Here is a 14,419-nt window from a genome sequence, read left to right as displayed (position 1 = left end):
TGGTCAGAAGTTGTTTCTTGAGATGATAAGAAAGCAAGCATAAAGGAAAAATCCCTACTGCTTTAATCAATTTTTTTTAAAAAGCTGTTGCTGCTGCTGCAAGCCCAACATGAATCTGCATAAGAACAACTCTGGTGATCAGTCAAAAGCTCCATTCTGTTGCTTGCAGTGACCAGCCAGATACCTCTGGGAAGCTCACATGCTGGCCTGGCCTTTCTTCTCTGTTGCTTCCTGGTAACTGGTGTTAGAAGTATGCTACTCCAGAACATGGAGGTTTCTTTTAGCCATTGCAGGTAATAATTCTTTCCATGAAACTTGTCAAGTTCGCATGTAAATCTACCTCTGCCAATAGCTATTACTGCATGTTTGAACAGGGAATGCTGTATAAATTGTTCATTCTGTGAAGAAGTACATCGTTCTGACTGTTGTGGATCTACCACCCGAGGAGGAGAGAAGATTTTCTTAATCTTCTTTTGACATTGGCACCAAGTTGGAGAAAGCTTGTTGTATTAAAAGTGGTCTAATTATCACTCTTGTCTCTAATGCTGACTAAACAGGGTGACCAGATGGAGCTCCTCTACCATTAAATAGCTGTGTAAAAGGTTCAGTTTTGGCAGCTCTGACTTCTGTCCTGGTGAGAAGTTTCCCTATTGAGTCCCTCTCCTCTGTGCCACTCTCAAAGGTACAGCAGCCTTGTTCTACTTTCCCTCTTCTTTCACAAAGTGGTTGCCCCTATTCTCTACTAAAAATATGACAGTAGCAGGAAGGCCTATTCGAATGTATTGCTCTCTTGATTTGAGTAAGTTCGTGTATAGTTTAATCTTAAATGAAGGAGCATTTGGACTATGTCAAAGATAATGTAGGATTTCTGTTACCTGCTTCCAGAGTGCTAGATACATACCACAATGGCAAGCAATTTCTGAAGGATCTGCCTCTGCATAGACTGAGGCGAAGGGTCTGGTACAGTTCCCCTGGCCCCTGCCAGATCAGATTGTGTCAAGAGGTGAACACAGGAGCCAGCGTGTTGTATTTGAAGCATGACAACCTCATTCTTGTGTAGCTCTGATTTCTGTCTGCTTCTACAGCTACAGTACAGGTGTATTTTGATATCATAGGGAATGCGGAAAAGTATTACACTGATTAGTTCCTTAACTCTGTTTTGGATCAGTGGCCAAGATCCAGGATTGCAAGCAAAGGAAGCTGTTTAAGGCTGGGTATCTTCTTGGCTACAGCTAAAACCCAGCATATTAGCTGTGCCAGGCTATTACTTATAGGGCCAGGAAGTATTTCACTGCCAACATGTGGGCAGAGAAACCTGGTCTTAGAGTGTTGGGTTAGGGTCTGAGAGACTCTGGTCAGAATTCCCATTTTGCCCATAGAACTAGCTGGCTGATCTTGGGCCTAAAAGGCTTCATTCTGGTTGAGATACTTGTGTTGGGAGTTTGTCTTCTATATCCATCTGTATATCTGTGGTGGGACAGTGTAGCAAGGACTTAAATCATATTTTTAGAAGACTGTGGTTCAGTTTGCCGCTGAATGAAGAATAGAAATTCCTACCCAGCTGTAGATAATAAGCTTGCTGCATCCTAGTATTGTGTATATTGATGTTGTTTCTTTATAGTCCACCTTTCTCACTGAGATCCAAGGCAGATTACATACTGCAAGTGAATACAATATAATCAATAGCTAGGACATTCACAGAGCGAAAATACAATATGATCTACAGGGCATTCAGTGAAAACAGATACAATAGGGTATGGTAGCTGCAAATTGGAAAACTAGCATAGTTGAACATCTAACTTGTTATATGTTCAACATACTTAAGCTAAGCATAAGTAATTAACATGACATCTTTAGCAATGTCTAACTACCCAGTGGGAGTGTATCTACATCAGCAGATAGTACCCGGTAGCCTAGTCTGTAGTCCCTAACCATGGTGTCTCTTTGAGCTATTTCTTATGTCACAACTTTATAATCTGAGTAAAAAGCCCTCTTGAATAATTCAATCTTGCATAGTTTTCAGAAAGCCCGGAGAGTGGGAGCTTTCTTGTCCTCCTCTGGTAGGCCATTCCACAAGTTGGGGGCTACCACAGAGAATGTACATGTACAGGCAGTTGCTGATTAAGCCCAACTGCAGGGTGGTATCTACAGAAGGCCCTGTTCAGATGAGTGAAGCTTCCATGGCAGAACATAGGGAGAAAGGTAGTTGTGCAGCTATGACGGGCTTAGGCCATGAAGGACTTTGAAAGTAATAGTCACAACCCTGATTTGAACCCTGTTAGTGATGGGTAGCCAATAGAGTGACTGCAGAATGGGAGTGATATGCATGTTCCATCTAGTTTCTGAAAGTAAATAAGCTGTGGTGTTTTCACCAGCTGGAGTCTCTGAGTTGACCTTGAGGAGAGACATATGTAGAGTGAATTATATAGAGAGCTGCTGTAGCATAGTGGTAAAGTGACTGGGCTAAGTTGTGAGAAGGCATTTTTTGCCACTGCATTTACTTGTTTCTCTAGCAGCAATGCTGGATCCACTATAATCCTTAGGCTTTTCACTGAATCAGCCAGGGTCAATTGGATCCCATCAAAGGTCAGAAACACAATGCCCTTCAGGATCTCTGTTTTTCCAACCAGCATCGCTTCTGTCTTGTCTGGCTTCAATTTCAATTTGTTTGCTTTCAGCCATTTGACAACAGCTGTCAATCAATGACTCAGGACCTCTACAATGTCACCAGAGGATTTGGATAGCAAGATATAGAGCTGGGTATCATCTGCCTATTGATGACATCCAATTCCATAGCTACAAATGATTTCTCCTAAAGCCAGGCTTTAGATACATGGAGGATAAGATTGCATTTTGTGGAACCCTGCAAGATGATTCTCACATTGAGGATATCTGGTCTCCAATAGCATCTCTTTGAGTCCTCCCCTTGAGGAATGATTGAAACCATCCCAAGGCACATCCCCTGATACCTAGTTTTGCCTCCAAACACCTCAACAGGATGTCATATACTCCCATCACCAAAGATTAACACTAACTGCAACACATCTGTATAAAGAAGGTCCTAAGCAAAATACTGAGACATGAGAAGAAATAAAGGAAGTGAAGATTTGCCAATTTGTGTATCAGCCAGCAGTCTGAACCCCCTATTTTTTTTTAAGTGAGAAGGAGCTGACTAAAAGTTGTGGGGAAGGGGGGAGTCTGTGCTTTCTTCACTGATTTGCCAGGCTTTGCTTCTGAAATATGTTCTTTCTTCTACGACTTGATCTGATTTGAAACATTTGGAATTCCTAATTTATTGTATAAACTACTGGTGCATGATAGGATCTCATACCTTAATGGTAATTCTTCAGTCCATGCCAGTAATGCTAGCTCAATTCATCTTGCTGCCGCACTGTCTCTGCCCAAGAGCCAGAGTAGCTGAGCCTCCCCTTGTCTCTAAAAATGACCGATTCATTCTTTAGGGATTCCTGAACTTTCGTGAGTTTCCTTCCTCTCATAAGCATTTGGCCATTATTTTGTTTGCCCTGGCAGACTTATTTATTTATTTTCTTCATTTCCTGCTTTTCTCCCCAGTGGAGACCCAAAGTGGTGTATGTAATTCTCCATTTTACAACAGCCCTGTTACGTAATTCTGCATTTCACAACAGCCTGGTGACCTAGGTTAGGCTGAGAGAGTTTAACTGGCAGAATAGTACAGTCCAGTAGCACTTTTAAGACTAACCAACTCATTTGTAACATAAGCTTTCGAGAACCACAGCTTTCTTCATCTTGCATCTGATGAAGAGAGCTGTGGTTCTCGAAAGCTTGTGCTACAAATAAGTTGGTTAGTCTTAAAGGTGCTATTGGACTCTTTAGAATTTTGCAGTTATAGACTAACATGGCTAACTCCTCTGGATCTATAACTGGCAGAAGTCACCCAGCAAGCTTCCATGGCAGAATGGGAATTTGAACCTGGGTCTTCCAGATCCTGGCCCTGGGCAGTGGAGGCAGAAGGTCCTTAAAGCTATGCAAGTCTGTGTATGGTCTAGTTTCTGTAAGTGGGAAACTTTGCAGAAAGCTTATACATGTTGCTTTGTGTTCTATGAAGGAAGGCAGAACATATGGGTAATATGTATTCTAAAAAAGTATACCTCCAACTGGGAAATGGTATGGTACATCTTTGGGTTGAAGAAAGCAAATGATGACTTGGGTGCCTTTCACACTGGGACTTTAAAGCGTTTCAGTACATGCTCCGCATCCGTTGTTTGCAGGGGTTTCACACTTGAAAGGTAGTCATAAGACACAGTACCCCTCTTTGTCCGCAGCATCCCTGATTTTTCTCCTTGCGGACATACCCCGAGGTTATTTTTGAAGCCGCTGCCAAGTCACAAGTGGCCCGATTTATGTCAGCGTGAACACTTTTGTCCCCTTTTTGCTTCCCCCCTTTTCCTTGGGAGCTGATTGGTCTGTGTGGAATTAACCACTCCATCCCTCATCAGCTCTCTGAACTCCTTGTCTGCCATTTTTATCAGTAAAGCAAGGTAAGGGTCCTAAGGCTGCTTCTCTGTTGGCTTCCTTCCTCCCAGGTTTGCACGTACTCTCTTATTATTATTTTTTTCAAAGTCAAGAACCATTCCTATCCTTGCTGCTTATTTTCTGCTGGCTTTAGAATTCAGGAAAGGGTTAAATGGCTGTTTTTTCTCTTCCTACCTCTAGGGGAGGGGTCCCTAACCTGTGGCCCACGGGCTGCATGCGGCCCCCAAGCCCTTTCTGTGTGGCCCTCCAACCTGCTTGTTTGTGAAGGTGTGTGAATCAGTAGAAAATCTTGGTCTGGGCTGGGATAAATTGAAAAGCATCACAACTGATGGTGCAAGAAATATGGTGGGAAGTAAAACTGGTTTAGATGCAAGAATCAATGAAGCGATATGGAAATTAAATAAGTACCCTTCCCATGCAATTCCCATACAGTACCCTTCCCATGATTCATCAGCAAGCCTTGTGTAGTAAGATTCTTCAGCGGGAAAGCATGATGCGTACTGTTGTATCCAGCATTAATCAGGTATCATGGCCTTACTCATCATCAGTTTCAAAATTTTCTCTCAGAGATAGATGCAGAATATGGAGACGTATTGTACCATGCAGAAGTCAGGTGGCTTAGCAGAGGCAAAGTCCTCAAATGTTTTCAACAACAACAACAAAGTTTATTAGCCAGAGGCCATCACATTCTCAAAATCAATTAAAAATTACACGGTTGCACAACAGCGAGACACACACCATTTTAAAATAAATATTTAAAAGGTACATATTTCCACAAGTTACCACCTTTAAAAATTTACTTATAAACTTAATCAGTCCTAAAAGCATATTTGGCAACAATATAAACTTAAAATATCCAGGCAATCATTAAAATTGTAGGTTACTAAAATTTACATAATATAAATACCTAACATTCAAATTACCTTATATTATCAAATTATAACAATACTTATCTAGGATTCTGCACACTAAGCCAGGATTTCCTCCTATTAATGGCCATCCAGCCATACTTTGCCACTTGGAGCGTCATTTCCCTATTCCTGTCTGCTAACATGATTGTAATACAGTTTTTTCTCTCTTTCCCCAGAAGACCATCAATTATAGGTTTGATATATATTTCCCTAATATGATCATATATTTTACACTCAAAGAAGACATGTAATAGGGACTCGACACTCCCATCTCCCCATGGGCACAAACATTTTTCATAAGGTGTCTTGTCTTCTTATATTTGCCTTCCAGGACAGCAGAGGGTAAGACAGAGGGTAAGCAGAGGGTATATATACATACCTCAAATGTTTTTTCAGTCTTCGCCATGATGTCTTTCTCAAGGAGAAAGGAGATGGTCAACAAGTACTTTCTTACCCTGGATGGATTTTTGATTTGGCTTTCTTATCTGAAATCACAGAGCATCTGAACACATTAAATCTAAGGTTGCAGGGAAAAGGAAAGCTTGTATGTGATACGTGTCCCTGAACTGAAAGTTTTTGAAGCAAAACTAAACATTTTTGTAAAGCAAGTTAGTGAAAGTAACTTTTCAAACTTCTCATGCTGCAATGAACTAAAATTTGAGAAAGACATGAATTTACAATTCCATGTTGAAGGACATGTCAAAGCACTGAACCTATTGTAGGTGGAATTCCAATTCACTGATTGTCATAAGCACAGAAAGGAAATAAGAATGTTTCAAAATCCATTTGAAGTAGCACCAGAAGATGCAAGTAACTTTTTTCAGATGGAACTAATTGATTTGCCAGCCGGTGATCATCTCAGAGACATTTACAAAGAAAATAATCTGTTCAGTTTCTATTGTGGCCTACCAGATAGATTTATCAACCTAAAGATATTTACTGCAGGCATGTTTACAGTCTTTGGCACCACATACATCTGTGAACAAACTTTTTCCAAGATGAAAATTGTGAAATCCAGGTGTAGCTCAAGACTTACAGATGAACATTTACATGACATTGTAAGGGTGTCTGTCACAAACCTTGACTTGGACATTAACGCCTTGGCTAACAGAAAACAGCCACAAAAATTACACTGACTAGGTAAGCATGAGTAGCTAGATAAAAGGATTTGACAGTAAAATATTGTTCCAAAATAGGTTGCATTCAAGTTAACATTTCTTCATTGACTTCTGAATGTTTACTGTTGATCTAAATAGGTAGGTTAATGATTTTGTTACATTTTGATTTAAGGTGTGGCCTCTTTAGGCATTGAGCACTCCAATGTGGCCCCATGTGCCAAAAGGTTGCGGACCCCTGCTCTAGGTTATGAGCTCTCTCTCTCTCTCTCTCTCTCTCTCTCTCTCTCTCTCTCTCTCTCTCTCTCTCTAGGAATGGTTTGTAAAGTTGCTGTGTAGAAACGTTACTGCTGATTCCCTCCTGGCTTTAAAAGCCAGGAAATGGTTAAATGGCTCATTTTCCCTTACTCCCTCAGTGGTAGGAGCTCACTCTTATTTTTTTTTGTTCAAAGCTAGGAAAGTGTTGTAATGTTGCTGTGTTGTAATGCTACTGCCCTTTCCTCCTGGCTTTAAAAGCTAGGAAAGGGTTAAATGGCTGCTTTTCCCTCCCTTCCCTCCTAAAAAAAACAAGCCTTTTGCACAGGCTTTTGCAAAACAAAGCAGCAGGTAAGCTGCAGGGTGGAGGTGGGGAATGAACCAGCAGCATTTTAACTCTTTCCTGGGTTGGCTTTAAAAAAAATAAATGAGAAAGGAACAAGCAGGAAAAGTACATGTTTCCCTCCAGAACTCCACCACCAATTGTCTCTCTAGTAGGCATGGGTCATACCAATCAGCAAATACAGGTGGGGGATGGGTTCCAACATTGCAGTGTTACCAGGGCTTTTTTCTGGGAAAAGAGGTGGTGGAACTCAGTGGCAGAACTCAAGACCGTACAATGACGTCACTTTGGGTCAGCTGGAACAAGGGAGTCGTTGTTAAAAGTTTAAATCACCTTCGGCGAAAATGGTCACATGGTCAGTGGCCCTGCCCCTGATCTCCAGACAGAGGGGAGTTTAGATTGCCCTCCGCGCCGCTGCAGTGCGGAGGGCGATCTAAACTCCCCTCTGTCTGGAGATCAGGGGGTGGGGCCACTGGCCATGTGACCATTTTCAAGACGTGCTGGAACTCCATTCCACCGCGTTCCCGCTGAAAAAAAGCCCTGAATCTTACTATGCATGCTCAAAGTTAAAAAAAAGAGTGACATGAATTGCAAAGCCCTGAAAGCCTGAAACTTCACCGAGGCTTCAAAGCCAGTCTTAAATGAAAAACCAGAGCCCAAATCGAAACTACCTCAGACAGTGTGGACCGTGGGCGTGCCATGCCAAAGCCATTGCATTGGCGGTGAATGCTCATAAATGGCGGTTTAAACCATAAGTACGAAAGGAGCCTTGGAAAGAATGGAGATAGATCAAGGTGGGTAGCCATGTCAGTTTGTCTGTAGCAGTAGAAGAGTACAATCTGAAGAAGTGAGCTGTGACTCACGAAAGCTCATGCCCTACCACAAATTTTGTTAGTCTTATAGGTGCTACTGGATTCTTGCTGTTTTCTGTTGCTTGGAAAGAATGAATTAAGCAACTGTGCTTTGTTGTCCCAGCTCCACATATGGCAGTCTCTCCAATGATCTGTACTTCTCCACAGGGACACTAAATGCACCTAATCAGTTAAGTGATACTGTCTAGTCATCAGCCAAAGTTCCTTCCCCATTTTTGGCAGGCATTCAGCTCTTGCCCAAATTCCTGCCATTTCCTTCTAGCTTGCATAGCTTTAAATGTTATTGATGGCAATGAAACCATCCAGACTCTCTTAAAATCCAGCTGTACCACTCGGACCCTAAAATAGCAGTGTTATAGCCTCCTTCAGATCTGAATGCTTGCTTGCTAGCTTAATATAGCAACCATATGGGAAGGGGTTGGGGGTTGGGGTTGCAATCTGTCTGGACTCCCTGAAATTGGAAAGCTCCTCCTGAGCCTAGAGGAGCCTAGTCCAGACCAAACAAAATAATCATATAGATTCCTAATGTCTCAAATGAGATTGAGAGACTTCCTTCAGGCATAAAGGCAACATATATATTGTGCTTTGAATGAAACACAAGCAGAAATTTTGTCCTTTGCATTCTGTTTCCTAATGAGAAGTAACTGCATTTGTCTGAAAACCAGTTGTGTAAAAAGTCAGCTTATGCCTTGTTTATACAGAGCATGTGTAATATCACTGCTCAAGTTACAATCTGGAAAAAGGACTCTTGTAGCTGTAGAGGGGTTGGGCATTATGGGGTCCCCCCCCTGGACTTTTTGGGCCATGTGATCAGTTCTGAAGCACTGTTGAGTTGCATGAATGCCAGATGTGAATAATATTTTCAAGCAGTTTGTGTGCAGAGTATAAACCAGGCCGTTCTGTTTACGTGGCAAATGGAAATGTATTCTGATTGGTCTGTGAAGGAACAGAGGAAAGGAGGAGGGTGACAGAACTTGAAATAAGACAACAAGCGAATGTTTAAAAGGTAGACTGTTTTAAACAATGCAAAGGGGGGTTCAGTGCTTCTCATTTCTTATTGAAATGGCGTCATGTTATAGAGAAATGGTGTGTGTAAACATCTGGAGAGAGAGAATTGCTATATAGCAGCAAAATGAAAAGAGGCCCCCAACAAATTTAATACAAGGCAAGGTTAACTGGCAACAGAATACTTGACTTGTGGAATTCCCTGCTGCTACTGCAGAAGTGATACAGCAAAGCCGTGGAGGTTTTCCAGACAGTCTGTTTAAAGCGTACCAAATGTTCATTTGTTGCAAGCAATCTATACATCCATGGCTTGGAAAATCTTGCTGGAGGGCTTAACAAAAATAATGCACACTGGTTCATATATTCTGGAGAATAAGGCAACAGAGCCCTTGGGTAGTAGAATGGCTAGTGCTACTTCAGAGTGTAGGTGGTAGATTCCAGCTCTGAACATACCTTTCCATTTAAAAACACCATGCAAATAGAAAATATCACAGCCGAGAGAAAGGTTCTAGCCCCCCCCCCCCATTTATTTGCTGTTCTGGTTTTCCTTGCAAGGGGAGGGGATTCAAATAAGAGAATATTAGCCCAGAACAAGGCAAGCTGCGTGTCCCCACAAGCCAGCACTGCATGATTCACCCTGAAAACTGATAGCAGAGGAGTCAGTTGGTGAAGAGACACCAATTACCATTGCAGGTGAAGGGTATGAGCCACATGGCCCCTGAGGCTCTGTTGACAGCTTTGTTCTGCTTGCTTTGGGCCACTGGTGGCAGTGGTCCTCTGGGAAATTTCACTGTAAGTTATCGATGTACTCCTGAATACAGTAAGTGGAAGGTCATTTTCAGTCTGGTCTACTATACAAGATATAGCTCAACCCTGATGCTACAGGATTGCCAAGAGATATCGCTTAAGTGAACTTCAAATAAAAGCATGCTAATCAGTTAATCAAATAACCAGGAGGTGCGATCCTCCCATCTGCAGTCTGAAACTGCACAGTCTGTTCTACCACCTCATTCTCTTTCATATGTGAATCAGATTGTAGGACTGTTAAGAGAAACAGTGCTATAAAATAACACTTACTTATAGCACACTAACTGTGTCAAGTAATCTGCAGTCTTTTGATCTTACAAACTCATAGGCTGCGGAGGTAATTGTGTGTGCACATGCACACACACACACACACACACACACACAAGGTGTGGCATGCTTCACATACTTTAGGACTGCTTTGGATATCTCATGTAACTGTAGTTAAGGACTGTACCAACACACTTTCTGCTAGACTCAGAAGCAATTCTTATTCCTGTTTGCTGTTGTACTCCCCCAGACCCTGAACCAGTGCTTTGAGGCTGTGGGTCTACTAGTTGAAGTCCAAGTCCAGACAAGATTGAAAAATACTGACTGGGAAGAATGATGCTCTGGATGGCTTAAGCTGCTCTGGAGCAGCTTAAGAACTTGGGGGTACTCATGGATCCAGCCTGGCTATTTGAAAAGGCTGGATTGGTGCAATATACTGCATATGGGACTGCCCTTAAAGACAACAAATGAAAACTACCATTCTGATCATTACCATCATCAGAATGCAGCAGCTGACCTTTTGAATAGAGCTAATTGTTACCATATTGCTGTAGTCTTAGGAGGTTTGTGTTGGTTTCTTAGTTGTTTCTGGGCTCAACTTAAGATGCTTGTTTTAGCCTTTAAAGCCTTGCGTGGCCTACATATCTGAAGGACAGCATCTCCCTATATGAACCTACCTGCCAGTTGCATACATTGTGTCACCTTATCCTCACCATACCCTTCTAGAGGAAAGTGAGGACCAGTGAGGTCTTTTTTCAGTGAGAGCTCTGACACAGCCTACTGGCGAAGGTCCATGTGACATGCTTTCTCTGTGCCCACTATGTAAAATGCTCTTCAAGAGACCTTTAAATCTAAATAATCTTTTGGCTGGGGTTTGTTCATGGTTACTGACTTCTGTCTGTTAGCATTTATACTACTGGGATTTTATAGTTGAATATTATCAAAGTATTTGGCATCTCTTATAATGATTATATAAGATACTTTTATGTGAACTGCCTTGGGTTTGCTGTTAAGTAAAGAAAGGCGGTATAGAAATTTGTGAAAGCAATACTAAGCAGACCTTTAAAACCAGATAGACTAGCTGTCTTCCCCATCAGAAACACTCTCATCTTTGTCTAGGTGCTGTCAGATGAGGGGCGGGCTGGAGTTTTTCCTATGTATACATACATCTTTTTCTTTGGACATCTGCAATATAGCTTGCCAGGTTCCCCCCGCCCCCCAGTTCCCTGCCCTTTATGCTCTGCTTTAGATCAGCTGCTGTTGACAGGAGGGGGTCATGTGAAGGGGGAGAGACGCTTCATTTAAAAATTTACAACCAAGTAGCATTCAGGGCAATCTGATTAAATCGCAAATGTGTGAGTAGCTTGGTTCCACTTCAACTGTTCTTGGGGAAATCAGTTCAAAGATAAAATCTTATTCTTTCTCTCTCAATCCCCTTCACCAAGTAGATCAGTTGTGTACCATTTTTTTTTTTAAAAAAAACTTCATCATGTGCCATTGCAGGAGCATATGGTTCCAATAGAGCCATAAGCTCCAGGCATTTTCTTATTCCAGATATTTTTCATCATTGCCTGTTTTTTTGGCTCTTTCAATATTGGTTTGGCATGGCCATTGCAAACTCTGTTTGGGGTAGTTGGGGAGTTTTGAAATATTTTCCCTGGATGGAATTATTTTGTGGCTTTATTTCATTACGCTGTCACCTCTGTTTCTCTTTACCCAATGAAACCTCAATAGTGAGACACTTTATGTAGATGTTGTTTTTCATGCCATGCATGAACTCCTCCTAAAATAAAAGCCTCATGGAAAAGGTTTAGGTCCAGAAGCTGCTTTTGGTGCCATGGCTTGGCTCTGGAACATCTAAAATCATGCCCTTGAGCACATGCAAAATGCCTTTCCCTTACTGCTGAACTGCCAGGTAGCTGTCATACATTTAGGGTAAAGGGTAAAGACTTTCCAGGTAAAAGAGAAGCCTCCTCTTCAAGAGGGCAGAGTTCATACAAGAATGTGTACTTAACTTTTCATTTTACATCTGCGGAAACAGAGACCCAGGATTTGGCCCTCAACCTATTCTAGTACTCCTGTTGAAAACTCTAGCTTTCTTATGATTGACTGTGATGCAATGCATGCTAAAACTGTGTAACATAGTGCCCCGGGATTTATACAGCTCCTTTCTGGGCACAATCCCAGGTGCCGTTGAGCCCTGAATGGTTTGTGTGTTTCCGTCCTTTATGGCCCCTTATGATCTGCAGTATCTTCCAAGAGCACCCTCTTGAACCATAGTAACAGAGAGAGTTATTCTTGGTAGTTGCTTATAAATAGGGAACTCTTTTCCCCTGGGGTCTTTCCAAGAGCAGGGAGGGAAGAAATGCTGTTGTCTTGATTGGGTCTGGCTTTCTAATGGTAATCTTAAATAGAACATCTTCAGATCTAGGCACCCTGACCTGGATAGCCCAGGTGAACCTGGTCTCATCAGATCTCAGATGTTAAGCAGGGTTGACCTTGGTTAGAATTTGGATGGGAGACCTCCAAGGAAGACCAGGTTGCAGAGGCAGGCAATGGCAAACCACCTCTGTTAGTTTCTTGCCATGAAAACTCTACCAGCGGTTGCCATACGTCAGCTATGACTTGAGTGCGTTTTCCACCACCAGATCTAGGCCAGTGTAAACTGCTTATATAACCATCACTCTATATCTGTAGTTTTCAGATTTCTACCGTGGGGGTAATTTTGTATCTTCTAATACCCTCCTGTAGCTGCCCTTTCTGATTATTTGTTTCTGACTAGTCATCATTTGGAAAGACAGGAAAACTTGCTCTGTTTTAACGTCTCTTCTGCTTTTCTTATTTCTCTGCTGCTCCTTTTCTTGGACTCTGAAGTTTGGATGTCCAGTTTGTCTGATTCTCCAAAGAAGGCTATTGCAGGTACATTATGCTTGTTGTGTGTATTTGTGCTTGCATTTCAGTTTGCTGGGTGTATTTGGATTGGAGCTGTCTGGGTTGTGGAGAAGCTAAAGGGGAGACAAACAGCAAATGCAGGAAGGATTAAGAGACTCATCCACATGTCCATTGCTTCTAAAAATCACCCCCCCCCCCCCAATTCACTCAATCCATGCTTCATATGGCAGACCCATGTTCAGATACAGTCTAGTTTGGCCCTCCAGAGATAGATTAGTCCCATATTATAAAATTCGCAGTTAGGATTCTCTCATCAGTTGCCCAAGCAATTTTTATTCTTCTACACCATGATAATTATAAGCCCCCCTACTCCATGCCATCAGTTCAAATTGGACAGAATATACCGTGGGCATTAAGACCACATTAGTTCTAAAATGGGCCAAGAATGTTAACTGTGTTTTAATACATAAGTTCTTGTTGGGTCCAATATGATTTCCACAACGCTATCCAATCCTTAATTGACGCTAGCAGGGCTTTTTTTCAGCGGGAATGCTGTGGAACGGAGTTCCGGCACCTCTTGAAAATACTCAGCAATAGTGCATGAAAATAATATTATTTCAAAGAACCTTGTGTGTTTCTTCCTCATTTCCCTCTTGAGAGTTCCGCCACCTCTTTTCCCAGAAAAAAACCTCTGGACGCTAGGAGGCATAAGTTAAAGTAGGCAAGCCAATTCCAGCCTTCTTTCAGAGTTCTAAACAGTACTGATGAAATAATCAGTAAATTCAGCTTATCATTTGTCCAAATGAGAATTTTGCATTAGGCATAAATTTGTCAGGTTGTGAAAGTGTTTGCTATTGGGGTGCTGCATGAATTAGTGAGTTAAGGTAGTGGAATGAGCAGGGAGTCTGAGAAGGGATCACTAATCTCGGTTCCATCCTTGAGGATATAGGTCCTAGAGTCATCCCCATTTTGACCTTGATTCTGTATAATGCTGGGCTTGTAATGAATATAATCTTACTTTATAATCAGGTGGTGAAGGAGACTATTGATGTTGCTTGTGTGACTGAAACTCTGCTGGATGAGTTATTTTCCTGGATTTAATACCTGCTGGGAATGCAGTTCTCTATCAGTTCCAATCTGGAGGATGGAGGAAAGGGTTGCCGTAATTCTCTGACAGTCTTTTTCCTTCAGCAGACTCCTAGTACAAACTGTTATAACACGTTGATTGTTTGTGCCTTGTTTTATGGGCAGCTACAGCATCCTCTTGTTTTATCATCCACCGAGCTCCCAATAGATGCCCTGTCTTAATGTTGGAGATAGTCAGTTACCTAGTGTTGCATACCCCCAGGATGATGATGGGACTTCAGCATCCATGCAGAGACCTGCTTTTCTGATAAGACTCTTGTGTCCCAGGTCGTGTTGAACCAATGCATGAGA

The 14,419-nt window shown here is 42.0% G+C and overlaps 1 protein-coding gene across 3 annotated transcripts in view; it reads left to right on the top strand.

Annotated features, from left to right (window-relative positions):
• The window catches only part of SH3PXD2A (SH3 and PX domains 2A), a 334,390-nt gene that overhangs the window by 192,489 nt on the left and 127,482 nt on the right, over positions 1 to 14,419 (top strand). For 2 of the 3 annotated variants that reach the window (XM_054983544.1, XM_054983546.1), the window contains one exon: positions 12,965 to 13,009. The exons of the other annotated variant lie outside the window; for it this stretch is intronic. In XM_054983544.1, the coding sequence (XP_054839519.1) occupies positions 12,965 to 13,009 (45 nt within the window). The remainder of the gene's footprint in view (positions 1 to 12,964; positions 13,010 to 14,419) is intronic. 3 annotated transcript variants of the gene reach the window in all.

The sequence above is a fragment of the Eublepharis macularius genome, chromosome 6, assembly GCF_028583425.1.
Source record: "Eublepharis macularius isolate TG4126 chromosome 6, MPM_Emac_v1.0, whole genome shotgun sequence".
NCBI lineage: Eukaryota > Metazoa > Chordata > Lepidosauria > Squamata > Eublepharidae > Eublepharis > Eublepharis macularius.
The sequence above is the reverse complement of the archived record's forward strand: the minus strand, read 5'-3'. Positions and strand labels throughout refer to the sequence as shown.